Source organism: Electrophorus electricus, chromosome 19 (assembly GCF_013358815.1).
Source record: "Electrophorus electricus isolate fEleEle1 chromosome 19, fEleEle1.pri, whole genome shotgun sequence".
Taxonomy (NCBI): domain Eukaryota; kingdom Metazoa; phylum Chordata; class Actinopteri; order Gymnotiformes; family Gymnotidae; genus Electrophorus; species Electrophorus electricus.
The window spans coordinates 4495556-4513917 of record NC_049553.1 but is presented as its reverse complement, the minus strand read 5'-3'; the positions used below and the strand labels follow the sequence as shown (position 1 = coordinate 4513917).

General features: G+C 41.7%; 1 protein-coding gene across 4 annotated transcripts in view; it reads left to right on the top strand.

The window, feature by feature from the left end:
* The window catches only part of LOC113577343 (collagen alpha-1(XXV) chain), a 136230-nt gene that overhangs the window by 76968 nt on the left and 40900 nt on the right, over positions 1 to 18362 (top strand). For all 4 annotated transcript variants that reach the window (XM_027009934.2, XM_027009933.2, XM_027009936.2 and 1 more), the window contains exons 5-9: positions 6063 to 6089; positions 8560 to 8586; positions 14298 to 14369; positions 15122 to 15238; positions 15955 to 15990. In XM_027009934.2, coding sequence (XP_026865735.2) covers positions 6063 to 6089; positions 8560 to 8586; positions 14298 to 14369; positions 15122 to 15238; positions 15955 to 15990 — 279 coding nt within the window. The remainder of the gene's footprint in view (positions 1 to 6062; positions 6090 to 8559; positions 8587 to 14297; positions 14370 to 15121; positions 15239 to 15954; positions 15991 to 18362) is intronic.

Sequence of the window (18362 nt, the reverse complement as noted above, 5' to 3'; positions counted from 1 at the left end):
CCATGGGAGGGTGACCTGCTTCATTAGCGTGCCCAGGCCTCCTTGCTAAGCTACCCTAATTGCAAGGTGACCCTACTAAATGAACTCGCCTCACCACACTTCCATTCACCCACGGTTCCTCGCAGCATAGCCCTCCTGGCTATTTTTTTTTACCCGTCCGAGGCTCTGCCACATGTAGATGCACGCGTGCACGTGCGTGTTCGACATTAAAGCCGTTTTGCGCCGGGCTAATTGTGATACAGTGTGGATATGGGAACCAGATGCCATTCTCCCAAGTAGGTTTTCCAGCGTGGTTTTCCTATCCTAGCCCAACCTCCAGTGCTGCGATTCCTCAGCCGAGCACCAGCCGCTTGTGGTAATCTGTTCTGACCCGCTGTGCTCTGATTAAACACAACCCCATCTTCCATTTGGATTTCCCAGTTGAAAACATTTCCCAAGGGCCCCAACTCAAGGGTCCTCATTCCGAACTAACATGAGGTAGCCCCCTCCACCCCCCACCTCACTTTTTTGCTTCCCAGGTTTGGGGTCACTACAAATGGCTCTGTGTTCATTTGGTGGGTTCCCTGCCGAAGCATTAAAGTCTCCCCAGGAAATGCCTAAGAATGCAACAGCAATTGCTGCCACTTCCTCCCTTGATATCGTCATGATCTATTGGCTTGTTTATCTGCTCATCCCAAAAGCTGACACTGATCTCTTATACGCTTGGCTTGCTGAACGTGCTCTTTACAGCACAGTGGGTTCATATAAGCGTGAGAGTTTTGTGAATATGTAAACAATATTGCACAACATTTAGCAAGTTACCTACAGAGCAGTTTTCCCTCCGTCATTGGAAAGAAAATAAAGTCAGTAAATCGTGCAACATCGTGTACAGCAGGACTTAGGTGACTAATTGCAATAACTTGAATGGATGAACGCAATTTGGCAGGCGGTTCAATAACTGCCTTTGCATCTGCCGATTTACATCAAATAGTCAGTTGCACTTCCTCAGTAAGTGGAGGGCGGCTGAAATTACTCTTTTTATGGCCATGTTTGACAACAATTGCCACCCTGGATTTATTGGTGGCACATGAGTTATGACTTGCTTTCAGAGTTGTAAATATGAACTTTTTTAACATAAAGGGGTACCAGCCAGCACACTGTTAAGTGCGTTCTGTGCTGTGGCCTGACTTTGAAGCAGGTACGGGTTTTTAATGAAGAGTACCAGGTGCATTGCTTAGTCTTGCCAGGCTTCACTGGAGCAAGTACTCCAAGGTTCACTGAAGCCAGAAGGTGGCACACGCGGTGTTCGGACGCCTCAGTACCACGTCCCCAGGGGCAGATTTCTCTGCTGATTTTTGTGGTGACTTTCCAACCGCACAAAATATTTCAGTTTTCCTACGGGTTATGATTTATCTGCCACTGGACCTTGTAATAGTCTTTGTTAAGTGGCCCTGTCATAGTCATTTGGCTTTGAAATAGACAAATTTGTGGTTTTAATAACTTTGACTTCATTTTTAGAATGGGAGACTTTAAAACAAAGTTAGTGATTTTTAGCAATTGCTTTAAAAATATAAGGGGCATTATTTATAAATCATTCTTCAGATTCATTTCAGAATAGCTAGAATAAAACAATCAAGGAAATGGCTATTTGCATAAATAAATGTGCCTGAACTCTTCTTGCACATGATCATAAATTTTCTAAAACTGAACATGATCACACCACATCCACCCTGAAGTCCCCTTACACGGCAGGGTCTTGTGTCCTGTAAACCACTTGTGAAATGAATTGCTTTTTCCATGTCAATGGATGGAAAACAGCTTTCACAATGTTATTTTCCACATTGACTGCAGGGAGTGAGACCCTTCTTATTCAGTATTGTCCAAGCCTTGTAACACCATTGTAACATTAAGTTGCGTGTGCACCACCATCCTAAGAGCTATGGCATTAAACGCCAAGGTTTCAAAGGTCCCTTGCCTTTTTCAAATGGATCTGCAAGCATTTAATGCTTTGTTTCTGTTCCATATTAACTCCAGGAGGACTCACAAGATTAATTACACAGTCAATAATGGACATTATCATGAACAAATGTGTGCCTTGGGTGAATGGTAGTTTTCCGCATAAGTGAATACATTATTAACATGATCTGAATGAGGCTATTACATTAACCCAAGTCTTCTTAACACAAGCCCAAACTTTCTTGTTCTCAATAACTGCTGGTTGAAGTCTTTCTTGATAAGCTATCAATCATCACATAATATAGACAAGTGTGCAGTGCCTGTGCACAATGGTTGTTTTATAAATGAGGGCCCAGGGCTTTGAGTGATGATGATGGATTCCACATGGCGACCAGTAGCTCGTAGCTTAACTGGCTCTCTCATTGGTTCCTACAGCATATATGTGTGTTAGTCCTAAACCCTTTTTGGTAGCTGTATCTCCACACCTCGCACAGAAGGAAATTATACCTCAGATAGCAAAATGTAAAATACATGGGCATGGGTCCTGTTTCTAAGCGTTTCTCAGCGTTTCTCCCCAACCTACAGATACATTTGTACTTTGTATAATAAAACTGTATCACCCCCAAATCCAGCGTAACCCACTTGAGTTCTTTCATCCATGTCAACAATAATGAAACTGGTGGAAGCACTCCAACCTTGTGCCCGCGGTGCCGTATTCAAACTGTCACACTAATATCCATCTTGCCATGAGAAAATGTTTGCTGAAAAGTGGGATGAAATATGAGTCTGCTGTTCTGTGACCTTTCCCTAGAAACTCTGGAACAAACAAGGGAACCCATCAGTAAACTGGACACTTGTTTTAATGAGTGATAATTGCAGGGTTGGGGTTCATGTGTTTGAATTAGAAAGCCAAAGAATAATTAAGTATTCATTTGTTCGCTTGATCAACAACAACAATGAAAAAAAAAACAAAAAAAAACTTAAGTATAAAAAACAAGACCCATTTTTTGTCAGAGAGAAAGCATTTCTTTGTTTTGCAATGCATTTTTTGTTGGATTGGCCTAAATTAGTTTCTTGGCAAGCAAATTCCTCTTGTCAGGTTGATTTGAAGATTTTCTCCATTTATAGTCTGTCCGAAACAGTTTCTGGGCCAAGCCAAACTGACTAAGCCATTCTAAAGTTTTGATAGTGCTGCACATGAAACCATGGTTTGTGGGGACTGGGAGAAATATTCAAGTAAAATGCATAAAAACTGGAGATTCTGGGTGAAAATGTATCATGTTTATATTAACATTAAGGGCATGTACTTTATCAGATGTGCTGTGCTCCGATTCCCTGCTCTCTCTGCTCTATTCAAGCACTTTCATGTGGTCCTTGTATCGCCTTGTTCTCCTGCTGTCGTCTGCTCTCGCTGGTCTCTGTTATACCCATGTTTTATAAAGAACAGGCAGCACATGCCAGTTTGTGTTGACACGTTACTGTACTGAAGCCATGGCATGTTGACATGGTAATGAGTGCTGCCCTCTGCTTCATATGTGCTGCCACTTGCTGTGGGAGCTTCTGAAATAAATCTGTGTCTAATTTGTCTTTATAGACTTTGACATGGACGAACTAGGGAATGAAGTAGGTGATCAAGAAGCTGACAAATGCAAAAAGTCTTGCCTCTTCCCCATTGTCAGAAATGTACAAGTAAATACACGATTATGCCTGTCACGTGTTTTACAAAACACAGAAGGGTTTATGTTGTTTAATTGGAATAACATGAAATGAATTTATTTGTATTTAATGGCCATATGTTAGGAAACCCTCAACAATCAACAGTATTTCCATTCAAATAATTCTTGATTCATAAACAAATGGCCAAACTAATCTTATATAATATTGACTTGAATTAAAAACATGAACTGCAACCAATATAGTCTTTACTCAAATGGAATGCTTCAGTAAAGCTCAGATAAAAATCTACACCTCTTAAAATTGCAAAGGTCTCAAGTGTCATTTACTGTAATTGCTTTAACTAAATAGCACAACCTTCTGGTGGTCTGGCAGAATGACATCATCCTATATCTACAAATCGTGTTTTTTGATGCTGGTGTAATAGATTTATTTTCAGTACCCTCAGTCACCAACTACCTTCAACATGATCAAGTTCTGGCAAATTTGAATTTACAGTTAGAGAACCTAGTTTTATTCCACTTCATGTAGCAGATCAGAATGAAAGTTCCACTCCGTTTCTGTGTTCTGAATGCACACACATGACAGTTTGGCTTTCAGGCAAAGACAGTTTTATGTTGCATACAGTCTCTCATAATAAAATTCAACCTTTATTAAACTAAGCAAGAAAACCAAACCAATTTAGATGACCATCATTAAAATGATTACCTGTTTTCCCCTGTAACTAGTCATCCATGAAGCTGGCAGGTCTCAGACAATTTCTGCTAAGCACATCAACAGAGTTGTCAGACGCCCCTGGAATATTCGTGCCTTGAACAAACACCCACCCTGAACAGGAAGAGACGTCACTTACATTTAGCCAGCGACTTCGGCATGGATGACATAGCCCAGGCAGAAGTTAGGCAACCCCTTCCTCACTGCCCCTCCTCAAGGGAGGACTGCTCCTTATGTAAGAGGGAAATGAGCATCTCTGGGCGTAGCATTAGCTGGAGCTGCCACATGGGTCTCCGCAGGGAAGTGTGTAATTGCACCATAGTGTTTTTTGACAGAGGAAAGGGTAAATGTCACATAGCAAGCCCCCATACATATCAAAGAGAGCCTGACCGAGGCAGTCAGAAAGCAAGCACATGATTTATAGCAGTTACGTGTGGAGGAAAAAAATAACATTTCAATTTGACGGCAACAACAATAGAAATAAAAATACAGCCCTTTTTACTGCACAAGCAACTGCTCATAAACATTTAACAAAGAACATTATACGAAGTATATGAATTGGAGGATATTGTGCCGGTGCATATAAGCTGTCATCACTGAATTCCTCTATAGAGTAATTTAAACCCTGGTGGAGGGAAGGGCCTGGCTGAAGGCCCAGCTGGGTGTAGCAGGTGTCTGGCTGCACCATCCCATCTTCCACAGCAAACTGGTCTCGTTGGGAACATGCGTTTTGGAGATCTCCTCCTCTGCGTCTTTCCCAGCAGCAAAGCGGGAGCAGAGAAGGAAGGCATCGTTTCTACCTCAGCAGCAAAGTGCAATGGCAAAACTTCGCATGGCATTTGACAAGACAAACAAATCCCCTTCAAACGGATTCCGGTTCCGTTCCAGTCCACGTGTCCGGGGCTGTTTAAAACGATGCATGCTTAATGGAGTGCAAAGTCATATCGGATAATGTGGAATTTGAAGGCTGGAGCCCAGGGGTTGTTAAGTGATAGGTATGGCGGGCTGGGAAGTAAAAGTGTGTGCTGCCAGGGGAGGCAGAGTGTCAAGAGAGGGGAAATGTGGTGAGCAGAAGCTGGTGCCACACAGCCTGTCTATGGTGCAGGTCCTCACATCACATGAAAGACCCCTCCACCCACCTTAAAAAAATGCAGAGAAAGTGAACTTGAAAAAAAGGAACATTTATAATAGTGAATCCAACAACTGGCAATGATAATTTGCTTTCTGTGGTAAACAACACGATGTTAACCAGTGTAATACCAACAATACACACTGTCTCACCCACCTGATTTATCCAACCAGTCATACTTAATTAATTGCGAGCTCTGGTCTTAAATTATGATGAAATGTGAAAGGAATGTTATTTGTACTTGTAAAACATATATCAAATTAGGTAAGCCACCATTTGGGCTTGATCGAGCGATCAATTCACTCATTCATACATTCATTCAATAAATATATAAGGACCTATCGGATTCATGACAACTTACAAAAGGGCATGAGAATTTGTGAAAGTCACATAACACACCATCATCAACATCTTTATTCTAAAACACAGACTTATTTACTTCTATAAACAAATATCTTACATTATTAAGGTAAAGAATGATTATGGACTGGTTTGCTGTTGCAAAGCATCTTTTAAAACTGGAAGATTATTTAGACTTCATGCAAAGCTAGTGATGATCTTTTGTGAATAAGTGAACAAAATCTGACATTTTTTCTTTAATCCCCAACAGGGCCCACCTGGTCCGAAAGGCGACAAGGTGAGCATCATTCACATGGACACAATATCTAACAACAACCAACAGCAGTAAAAACACTGCCGTTTCTTCCAAATAATGTATTATGCTGTGCATTCACATTGCCAAGGATATCCTTGCTGAAAAAGAAGATTTAATTAGGACCCATTTCATCGGTTTTGTTTTAAAGGCTTAATGAATACACGGTGAGGATTCGAGTAAAGCATGGATAATGCGCACCCTATTACATATAAACTTTGCCAAATGGCCTGTCAGTCTGTCTGGGACATTTCTATGTGTAGTAGTATGGGGAACAGCTGCTTGATGTTGTTACTTGCCCCTTCCCTGTATAAATCCATGTGATAAATCCATATTTTGTCACTTTTCATAATTACATTCCATTCCATAAGTTTTGTATTTGGATGGTAGTCCGCAGCCAATCCCACTGCGATGTGACATGGTAGCGATGCCATGGCTCCTTTCAGGAAATCTAAAACCCCACATCATTCACCAACCCGCCATGCACTGTGTAATTGCCTTCACACCGGGCTCCAGGGATGAGGTGCTTTAACGCTTCACTGAGAAGTCCTCTAAAAAACGAAGGCCAAACCCGAGAAAAAGCCACACTGCTTCTTTATTAGTCGGAGGTTGCGGCGACCACTATGTAGCAGTGAAGCTCAGCCATGGAAAGATTAAAATCTTACGAACATGTGAGCCACACAACATGGAAAGCTGCCAGCGGAGTTGCGGAATCTTAACGGGATGCGGCAGACAGGGCTGCAAAACCTTTGGCTGGCTGACGCCACTTACGACTTTTGCGACTGCTTATGACTCGGGCACAAACGAGCGTCCTTTCGCAAGCATCTGGGTACAGCTGGGGATGATGTTGCTGATGGTCACCATCTCCCTGACCTCTATGACCCCATGACCCTACAGCCTTTCTATCATGACTCTTTTTGTGAACCCAGTTTACACACAATCAAAGACACGAAAACACCCTCAAGCATGAGGACTAGCAAAACCTCAGGGAAAATGAGGTCTTAAAGAACTGTCTGCAAGAAGTGGATAATTGACAGTTGCTAAATTAGATCCACCCGTTTAGCGGTTCAGCACTAATCTCAGTGCAGTCACTGCAATTTAGTGTTTTTTGCAAACTGTTCTCTGAAGACCTGCCAGTGCAGCGGCAGCGCATAATGGAGATCACCAAGCACCATTTGCGTTCATGCTAAGTCATGTGGCCACATGCTCATAGCAAACAAAAATGGACTGCCACTACCCTATGTTAAATCACAGAACTGTTCAGCCTAACACACTACATGTTATAAAGTACCTGCCAATGACTAATTAATGTCGGCGTAATGTGTGAAATTTAGCCCTCCATTCCTCCATAGTCCTCCATGATTTTTACCCAGCATGTTCATTTCTACATTCTGAAGGATGGATGGTAAAAGTAAGGTACAAATTACTCTATAAACATGCTATGATTTTTACATGAATTTCATTGCTGGTATGAGGTCTTGATGTCACAGGAAAATTTAGGGGTGTTTTGGGAGTTTCAATATCTTTGTAGAAGTTCCATTTAAATTTAAAAGCAATATAACGTGCAAACATCAAAATGCAAACATGCTATGCAGTGTGCTAGGTGTCGCTAAGATAGTGCCCCTAAGGCAAAAACTAGCTTATCTTGGTTTCAGTAGACAAAAATCTCCCTCTTCTTAACACAGTGATAGGTATCCAGGTCTATGATTTCAGCAGTCATCAGGGTTACAGCAGCACTTAAGCATCATAATAAACCAGGTGCATTTAGAGACTGACTTCCCTGCCAGATTTTATAGTCCTGGCTAATGCGGCACTTCCCCGGAGCTCTCTTTTGTCTCATCACGCTGGTAAAATTGAACAGGCTAACAGCCACATTACGATGCCTGTCTGACCTTGTAACATTGGGAGAATTCTTAAAACTCTTACGCCATTAATGAGTACTGCTCACATAACCCGTCCTAAAGCTTGAGCCAGTGACTTTTTTCCATGCTTTTTCATGATCCAAAGTGAGGTGCACAAAAATGTAGCCAGAGTCTAAAATCACACCACTGCTTAGTCACACTATCTCATGCTGGCTCATGCACTGAGAAACCCCTGGGCAGCCCTGCATCTACAGATAATAATAAAGAAACCAAAAGGCTAAAAGATACCCTGCTTGTTCTCCTTTTCAACCACAGCAGGATAAGCAAGAACTCAACCCCCCCTCAACACACATACGCAAACACACTTTCCTCTCAGCTCACACACTCCAAACCCATGTCGACATCGGTCTATGTTATCATAAGTGATTCTGCCCACAGCCACAGTGAATTCCTGAGGCTGCGGGTATTAGCTTTCTTCATCAGTGTGTTTTGAGTTATGTCTGGGTGGCGTTCTTCTTTCACCCTCTCTATCTTCACGTGTGCATGATATTAAACAATGATGTTCTCTCTCTCTCCCTGTCTCTGTTTTCCAGGGCGATCAAGGCGACCAGGGGCCGAGGGTATGTGGTCTGCACTAGCATGTTTTTTTTCCGTGTGCTGATGAATGTGTATTACGTCTCCTGAATGAAAGCTTGGATGGAGCGTGCCACATGCATGGACTCCTGTGGACAGTGCACACCGGAGCTCTCCAAGCGTAACAACCTATGTTAGGGTGAATGAGGTGTGTGCGGGAAGATCAGGATGGAAGCGGGATGGGGGGAGGTGGTTTGAATTATAAACACCTGAAGAGGCCTTTATGAAAAGTTGATGCCCTCTGACCACTTCTGCTGCTTACAAGACCTTCAGCGGAGGAGGAGTGGTGCATGCAACGAGAGCAAATGGGACTAGAGTTTATTGTGATTTGATATGGCTGTAGCTTTTCAACCAGATTCCTAATCCTACCATCCTCCACTGCACAGTGACATGTGAGCACTGTAGGCAGAGAGCTCGTTTGAAGCACATAATTATTTCCAGCTCAGCTCCTCGACATTTTGATAAATACGCACCTCTTAAAGGATGATTATGAAGTGCACGCTTTGCCACGGCTGGCAAATTATAAAATAAATCACGAATATCTAATTTCAATATCTGCTTGCATGCAGGCTGATTTTAAGTCATTACTCTCCGGTTGGACTAAACACAAGGTCCCCCTAACTGTGAACGACCTATTAAGTCTACTTGTCTTTACTGCATTAAGTGCCTGCCTCGCTCCTGCGCTTGCTGTTACTGCTCTTTAATTACATCTGTCACTGTCTTGGACGCAAGCCAGGGAGGGGGGGGGGGGGGGTCATGGTCACTTATAATGTCTCTAATTGATTTCTCCCACATGCTGGAGCATGTTGAGTTTAATTCGAGGTGACAGACCGTAGCCATCGGCCCACTACTGGACACCCTTTATCACCTCTGAGGCCGTGCGCTCACACCCTTGAGTTACCCACACTGGCTCCTCAAAAGCAGGTCCCCCTGGCACAGCCCTTCACGTGGTGCCCCTGCATGTACCGCACGGGGAATCGAGTTGTATTCTGACAATGTATAGGTTTAGGTTTTATAATCAGAACTTAGCGCTTAGCAGATCAGCATGACATGAGCAATGGAGACCCAGCACACTGCCATCTGTGCTCCAAACTAAATTCATTTTTGGAATGCTGATCTTTCTGATCTCGCCAAGAATTCCAAGGATTAAATTATGATCTTTGCATTCAAATCGGGGAAATGGAATCACCCACCATGAAGGAACTCAGTCCTGTGCCAGCATGGAGTGGATGAAAGGGAATTCCTGGATTTCCCAGTGCAATCCATCTTAATGCGCAAATAAACAGCATGATATACTTATTACAAGCAGACAGGGAATGTTTGTGTAATTAACTCACCATCATAACTTGACCCAGGCAAATGGAGGGCAAGGTACTGAAAATGAAGAGGTTAGACAAGCTTGTGACTGAATTAACTTGCCCGCCAGGATGAAATATTGACTTTACACATTAAATCAGTAAGGAAATGTAGGAAATTGGGGTAATTTGCTTAATAAGCAAACTAGGGAATATGATATTTGCCCTTGACACCGTTCTGCTCAGAAAGAAAAACAAGCTTCATCTGGGTAGGATTTCAGTCAGAGGAGGCAAAAGATTTTATGACTAGATTAACACACAGTGCTACCAATGTTCTCAGACCTGGATCTAAATCTGGTAGCTATCATTTGTTAACTGATACACCGAATAAGGAACCCTATTTGTGAATAAAATGTGACAAGGCTAAATCAGATATTCAGCTGTAGGCCTGAGCTAAAAAAAACCCCAATGCTCATCTTTAGTACTACTGAAGGAGAAGTACAGAGTAGAAGATAAAGTACTGCAAGCTATCATCACTGTCATAAAACAAATATGTCTTGGAAACTAATTTTATAGGAGAAGAAAAAGATCATCCTAACATCTGCCAGTGGATTTGAGATTATAATCTAAGTAATGTTAGACAATTTCCACTGGTCCACTTGTTGTTAAAGGTTCACACAATGTAAATAGCACTTCAAATGGTGCACAAAATAAATTAAGAAATTAAAATTGGAGTTAGAAGGTCTTTTATGAAAAGGAAAAAAAACACTGACGCATTCCTGAAGCAATGTGGTATAAAGACTATCATAAAATGACCAAATTATACATTAAATTGGTTATTATAAGTGCTACGAGTGTCCAATGAACTGAACAATACTTGGCAGAGAAGATAATGTAATAGAAGTCTAATAGAAAAATTACTCTTAACACTGCAATAATGTCTTCTAGTGAATACCCTTCAATTGAACATTGGTTTTCACTTCCAGAGGAAATGATAATCATGGTGGGCATGGAAAGCATCATAAATGAACCCTGAGAGTGCGGTCCTACCTACTGTTACGCATATGTTAGGGTCATGGCCCTCTAAATTCCTTGGTTAAGGGGTTACAAGGTCAAAGGGTAAATAAGCAGCAAATAAAACAGCCCGTAGTTACACAAACACAAGTGGTAGCCACCAGTGCATTTTACTCATTAATGTCAATTAATAGCCTGGGTCTGCCATTGACCAGAGGTGTGTGGTCTGTCTCATTTTCTGGGAGGCCTATAGAGGCCTGACTATATGCCCTTTGCTATTTGAGGTAGGCAGCTAGTGGGAATCCTGGTAGGACTATTTTGAGCGATTCCACGCAACTCTGCTTTAATATTGCAAGCTGCATTAATGCCACGGAGTGGAGATGTTAGGATTTGCCTGGTATGCAATGTCCTCACAAACATCAGAGACATTCAATTTTAAAGATCCGAAAAAATGTTCAAGTACAATGAGTTTGCCATTAGTTAGCCTCAGAAACCCAAACGCCTTTAAAAAAATGTATTTAAAATCAGTCCGATGAATTTTGAAGAATACACGACAAGCCAAGGATATCGAGCCTTCAAGGATTCCATCAGTACATTATTCTAAACCAGTGAATCCATCTGCACTTAAATGTGTATCATCATCTGCACCACATGGACTGTTTCATGTCGACTGCAGTCTCATCTGCTGGTGCAAGAGAGGCCAAAGAAGAGGATGAAGAGTAGAAAAGATGAAGACACTTCGGCCCCAACTCTGGCTGCAGCACACACACTAAAGGGCCACATTAAACAGCTCTGCTTGCATTCTAATGTAAGATTGTAAATGGGGAAATACACTCTGCCCAAAGAAGCAGCATGTTAATGTGAAGCCTGAATTAGCTTGAAATAGATCAGGGGAACATGGCAAATTATAGTGTATTAGAGTTTATCATAACAGTAACTTATATTGTCATCAGGTTTGATGTCTAAGGCAACTGGGTAGACTATCCATGAACACCACAGAACACTCTGTATCTGATGAGGAGCAAAACAGAATCTATAACTAGTATTTTTAAACAGCTACTGTGACATTTTCACTATTGTACCTGTATCCAGTGAAACAGTAAAGACTACACGAAGTCTCACTGCTGTAGTCTGAAGCTGGACTAGAGAGGCATCTTTCTACGTGCAGAGGGATAAAACTCCAGTTGAGTTATGCTGGACATCATTCCCACATACCACCCACCCCCCAACCCCTGCTCGAGGACATTACTGTAACACATGGATAGCTGCAGTGAGGTTGTCGATGTAAGACCGGGGCCAAGCAAATGTAACATGCAGCCAGCTTATATTAGCCACAGGCATCTTGTAAAAGGTAATAGGATCAGGGCTAAGTCTCACTGTCTCCAAGCAAATTGATCAAGCCTATCATAAAACTAACAGAATAAGGCAGGGAGGCAGCAGTCTGTCAGGCTTCATTGGAGTACAACATAATTCAAGCGGCCTGTGAAGAGGGCTCTCTTCAACCGTTCGCACGTTGATCTTCATATGCCTGCTCCCCTTTTTATTCTGAAGATTTCTGTGGTTATTAGCAACATGTCAAGTAATATTGGCCCATCATCTGGAGTTACTGTAATTTTGTTTGAAAGTGTATCTTCTTCACTTAAGCGCTGAAACAAGAGAACGTAAGGTTTCCTAAGCTTCCATCTATTAAATGAGCCGTGAGATATAAATCATTTCCCAAACATGGTAGGATGGAATATCCTATATTCATGGTATTTCTTCATGTTTATGGCAAGTATTTAAAAATCAGTGCTTGACTAATTCTTGGAATAATCTTTTTGGACTAGAGTTTCAGGTCGTATTGGGGTTTACTTTAAAGCAAACATTTTACTGTAGTTAGAATTACAGATTTTATTGCATTGCGAAAAATTAGAGACCATTTCCACCATTAGCCATTTCCAATGACAAATCCTTTTGTTCTAAATTGACAGGTGTTTGCCAAACCAACTTAAGAAGTTTTAACAGTGACATATTTGGCATACTGAACAGGAGCACAAAAGTAGACCACCAACCTCTGTGAACTACTGAGATTACACCAGATGTCTTGTTCAGCATTTAACAAGACATTCTGGTTTGAACACAGCTCAGCTGGTTGCATGGGCATTGTGTGTGAACTGCCGTTCTTGCAGTTTATATGAAACGCCATGTAAAGTACTCGGTGGAGGGTACTCGGGTAGTCCAGTGGTGTGCATGCTCAGATTGCATTTGTCATGTTGTGTGGTTGTGTTTGTATTGTGCCATTCTATCCCCAGGGGCTTCCTGGTCCTCCCACCCTGGCCGCTTTGCACAGCAATCAGATCCTGACTGTGAAGGTTTGTTTGGAATGGCCTAGTTGCTCAGGCAGACTCCATGGCGCACACACTAAGATGACATACACCCTCAGCGCATTCTCACTCCCCTGGTACCAGAAAATGACTGAGGCACCACAGTGGAGGCTTAATCAAGTCCAATCAATTGCCATTATGCCCTGCAGCTTCCAGCAGCCCCAGTTAAAAATGAGGTTCATTTCTGCGTATTCTGTGATGCCAGGGGTGCAGGAAGAGCAAGACATCGATGTTGGCTGCCTTTACTAAATGGAGAGCAGTAATGTGCAATTAACTAGAAACAGGACTTGGACTTTCTAACAATGATACTGTCTGGACAGTGACCATGAATGTGAAAAACATTTGAAATGGAACAATAAATGATGAAGTGGCAAAAGATTTTTCAAAGAGATGGCCGTGGTTTGAAATTCTCCTTTCACTTTACTTTCAACACCTACATAAATCTTTTTTTATATAATAATTGAAATTTCATTGTAAACATAAATCTTTTTTAAATAATGATTTTCATTTCATTAAAAACATGAATCTAAAATGTAATTCGAAAGTGGCAGAATGTGTGAAATATTTAAACCTAACTGAAATCATTTGTCACCTTGTAATTACATGCAGCTCCTTAAGATATATAAATAATATCTGAGCAAAAAGAAATATGGCACTCAGTGTGTGCAGCTCCTGGGGTCTGTCTTGGCACTAAGCATTACTGTGATGACAGTGCTTTCAATGAGCAGAAATAGACATTTTTCCTTGGGCCAGCAATCTTCAAGTGGGTGTCCCAGCACTCCTGAGGTGGCATCCGAACAGAGTCCAGAGTTCCGAAGCCACCATCACGGAAAAGTGTGGATTTCTACCCATGCATGGGGGCACGGAGTCGGTGCCTCTGACTCCGCCACTTGATCTAATCTATTTTTATGCTTTTTCCCCCCCACCCCCAACTTTCTCCTTCTTCTGGGACCTCATGCAACTCTCTCCTCTCCAACTTCTCTCACCTCTGACCTCCGACCTCTTGACCTCACACACCTGCCTCAGATGGTCTTCCCTAAGATCAATCATGGCTTTCTTTCTGCTGACCAGCAGCTCATTAAGCGCCGGCTCATTAAGGTAGTGCCTGACCTCACTCCGGTCTCTCTCCATCTCCACTCCACCAGGCTTCTTCTCCTGGCCTTCCTCTTCTTCTCCATGCTCTCAGTTCTCACTGCCAATCCTCAGGCTGCAGTGAACAACAGTCATTCTGAGCTCGTAGTGGTGTTCTGCCACTATTAAAGGCTCATTTATTTCAGATTTGTTATAGACTGTCTACTAAAGAAATAATTAATAGGGCTATAGTTTACTTTAATAACAGAAAAAAAGAGAGAATGACTGTTCTCCGTCACATTTGTGTAAAACCATGAAGAATTGTGCGCATTTGTCTCAAATGCAAAACTAGGGAGTCTGCAACTAAAACACAGCAAGCCACGTAATAAAGAGAGTCAGTTGTAATGCAAGTTGCACAGTCCATGTAGCTCCTGAATACTGTTGTAATTTGACAGAATTTTATGTCTTCAACGCAAGCCAAATTGGATGGAAAACTGGAAGTAATTAAAGGCCATTAAGCGTTGAGATTCCAACAGGAGATTTTAAAAGAAGAGCTATACTCCATGCTCATAAATCAGTGGATTCAAACAGAGGGATAAAATCATATCCATAGCTTTTTACTCTGGTAATGTTGATTGAGACAAAAGCTCCTGCTACATTCTCTAGGATAGCTAGTTTCATTGTCCTTTCATTCTTTAACTAGAGTTTGCTCTGTTCAGGCAAAATGCTGTCTGATACTCTAACTTCATCTTAATATCCCTGCCTTATTTGTTCCTCAGGGTGATCAGGGTCAAGCGGGACCCCCAGGACCTCCTGGGCCTCCAGGTCCCCCTGGCCCCAGGGGGCCCCCAGGGGACACAGGGAAGGATGGACCCAGGGGAGCTCCAGGCCTACCGGTGAGTGGTCAATGTTTGCATTTACTCCTGAGAAAATGAACAGCTGAAAACTCTGGGGAAAGAAGAGGTGTGGTGAAAAGAACATGCCATAAACCACAGCAGGAAGTCAACCCCATGGCTCAGACGCACCTCTGCTTCCAGAAATCTGTCTATGCTGTGGCGACTGATAGCAATTGCTTTCACTTTCCAATGCTGTCAGTGGCACTGTGTGTTAATTTATATATGACCTGAGAAAGATAAAAGGGGGAAAGAAAATCAGAAAACAGATCAATTATGTATCATCATAAAACCTTCATATTGCCCCAACGTGATTTCTGCTACTTTCCCCAGACTTGTGGCAAGAGTGCTAAAAATATTTTGTGATGTTTTTCAGTTTCGCTCCAGGCTAGAGCATTAACCTATATTGTTTTTAGACTTTCCAATTAATAGGTTAAAATAATGTTGTAAGATTGTTATGTTCGTTTTCACTTTTGCAATGTAGAGATCATGGCAAAGCTCTCATATCCAAGTCTTAATAAGAGCCAGTCCAGAAAGTTTAAGTAGAGTGATGATCGTAGAGTAATGATATTCAAAGAGGTTCTCACGCTAACAAATGAAGCGATTTCTCTGTTAAGATGCTTTTGGGAAAAGTAGCCCAAATTTAACATTTAATGTGATGATGAAAAAAAGATTTAGCACTTGTGGAATTACACATGCTGAATTTCGTTCTATCGCAGGGTGATACCGGAACCCCCGGAGAGCTCGGTCCTACGGTAAGCAGCTTGTCAAGTGCAGTGTGTTACAATGCTAAGAAACACTGGTTAAGGTACTTGACTTGTAATCAGAAGGTTGCTGGTTCAAGCCCCTAAGCAAACCCCTTAACCCTCAATTGCTCAAGTTGTACTCAGTCATAATTGTAAGTTGCTTTGGATGAAAGCATCAACTAAATGAAAAAAAGTTTAACATTTTCAAGATTTGGAGGGCAGTCTTATCCAAAGCAATTTACAGATTCATCAGTATGAGAGCATTCCTGCTTCCTGGGGATCAAATCTCTAACCTTGGTGTTATAACCACCATTCTCTATGTAGCTACAGGAGCTACAAATATCAGTTAGAAGCCTCACATAACATTTAGCACACATTTAGTGTGGGAACGCTCACTGCACTGTCAGTTAGGAACGCACACACTGAATGAGAAGAGTTATAAACAGAAAGCAATGAGACATCGAACTGACTACCCAATAAAATGTGTTAACTGTGACTTTTAGTTGTGACTTTACTGCAGGGGTCAAACACTATACAATTATTTATAAGGCCCTAATTGATACAACGTAATACTAATGGGCCAATAACACCAAATAGGTGTTTTAATTAAGTCTACTATGATCCATAAAAAAAGAATGACTTAACAGCCTCTACAACCAAAATTATGGCAGTGCTGTTTGATGGGAAAATTCTGCACTTTCTTCCTAACATCTTTCTGTAACTGATAAAACGGCTGAACTATGCTGGAATCTAAAATAACCAAAATCCATTTCAATGAGTTTTTGCTGTCTTACAATAATCAATCAAGTAAAAGCCTTTTATGTCAGTAAATCAAAATAATTTATGAAATTAATGTATTTATTAATTAGAGATGCTGCCTCTTATTATAAAAAAATCTACTAACCTACAGGTAAAGCAACAAATTTAAAATCAGATTTATTAGATGAGTCAAAACAGTTTGAGTCAAAACAGCAATATATGTCATGATGTCTTCTTAAAAATATTAATTTTCACACATGAAACTTATTACAAATGTCCAAACTGTTCCAGTTAAAGGCAACTAGATACTGCTTTCTGTATGTGTTCTCCAATAAAAATGATTACATAGAGTCGTATATCAAAGTGCCAAGAGAGTGAGGAAAGAACATAAGGCAAACACTAAGGGAAATCTGCATTTTCTCAAGAACACAGGGGTGTGAAAGGGGTGTGAAAGGAAGTGTGATGCATGGGCCATATACAACATTGTCATTATGGCTTCTTGAAAGGAATGAAAAAGGGCAAAGGAGAGACACATGGAGAAAGGTAATCAGGCGTTTGTTTCGGTCACTTCCATGCATATGTTCTTAAGGAAAACTATAAGCAGTCGGTACAGATTTTGCTCTCATGGAAACTTTGTTTCACCTTTTCCAATTTCCACTTTTAATGTGAAGAAAGGAAATGAAACACTGAGGTTGATGTGATATTTAATTCCATAACATGCATACGCGTTGCACCTGAACTGTCTGTTATTAGTAGCTAAATCCAGCGAAGCAGAGAATGCTCATTCAGAAAGCCACTGTAAAAAGGAGGAAATTACCTCTACATCACTTTCAGAATAACAGAAGTCTCCACCTCTACAGACAAAGTGCAACACAGAGAAGTAGTGTAATTATGAGGTGATCCATCTGCACCGACGGCAACAAGTATAGACAATTATCCCCGCTGTCATAAATTAAATAGGAGCCTCATTGAAAGCATGCTGCACAATGAACCGTGGTCTTTCTCAGTATCTGGGCTTCCGTATCTTTATGCAAACTTCCAATATTGCCTAATCACTCATCAGGGCCAGAGTGTAAACTTTAAGGGTTATGTGATCATCTTTGTGGCTGTAAACAACGCTTATAAAAATAAACCGGTTTCGGGGAAGAAAATGAAGACATCCCAAGGTCATTATTTACACAGGGCATCCCACTGGAGGCCGATGCCTCTTGTTCTCAGATAGAGATTCTACTGTCAAACAGGCGAATACCGCAGTTTTCCAAAGACATCCACGACATGTGGTGCTGGTTATAAAGATTGGGTTCTTGTGCAGCAGAGAAGAGGAGAAAGAGAGGGGCAGTTGTAGGATCTGTGGGAGAATGATCGGTGCCATACGGTTGCTCTGGGGAGAATTAAGAGACCCTCCTCTACCCAGAGGTGGTTTGCAGTCTTGCGCGCAGTTTTCAATTGGGGCTTGGGGATGGGAGGAGATTAAATACAGAACGTCAGTGGGACGTGCAACTTTGCGGCATACGCAAAAGACATTACATGCGCAGGAGCATGCAGATGGGGGATACAGTGACTGCACATGACATTGTCCTTGGGCTGCTGGGTAAGGGACCAACCATGTGCCAGCCCCCCAA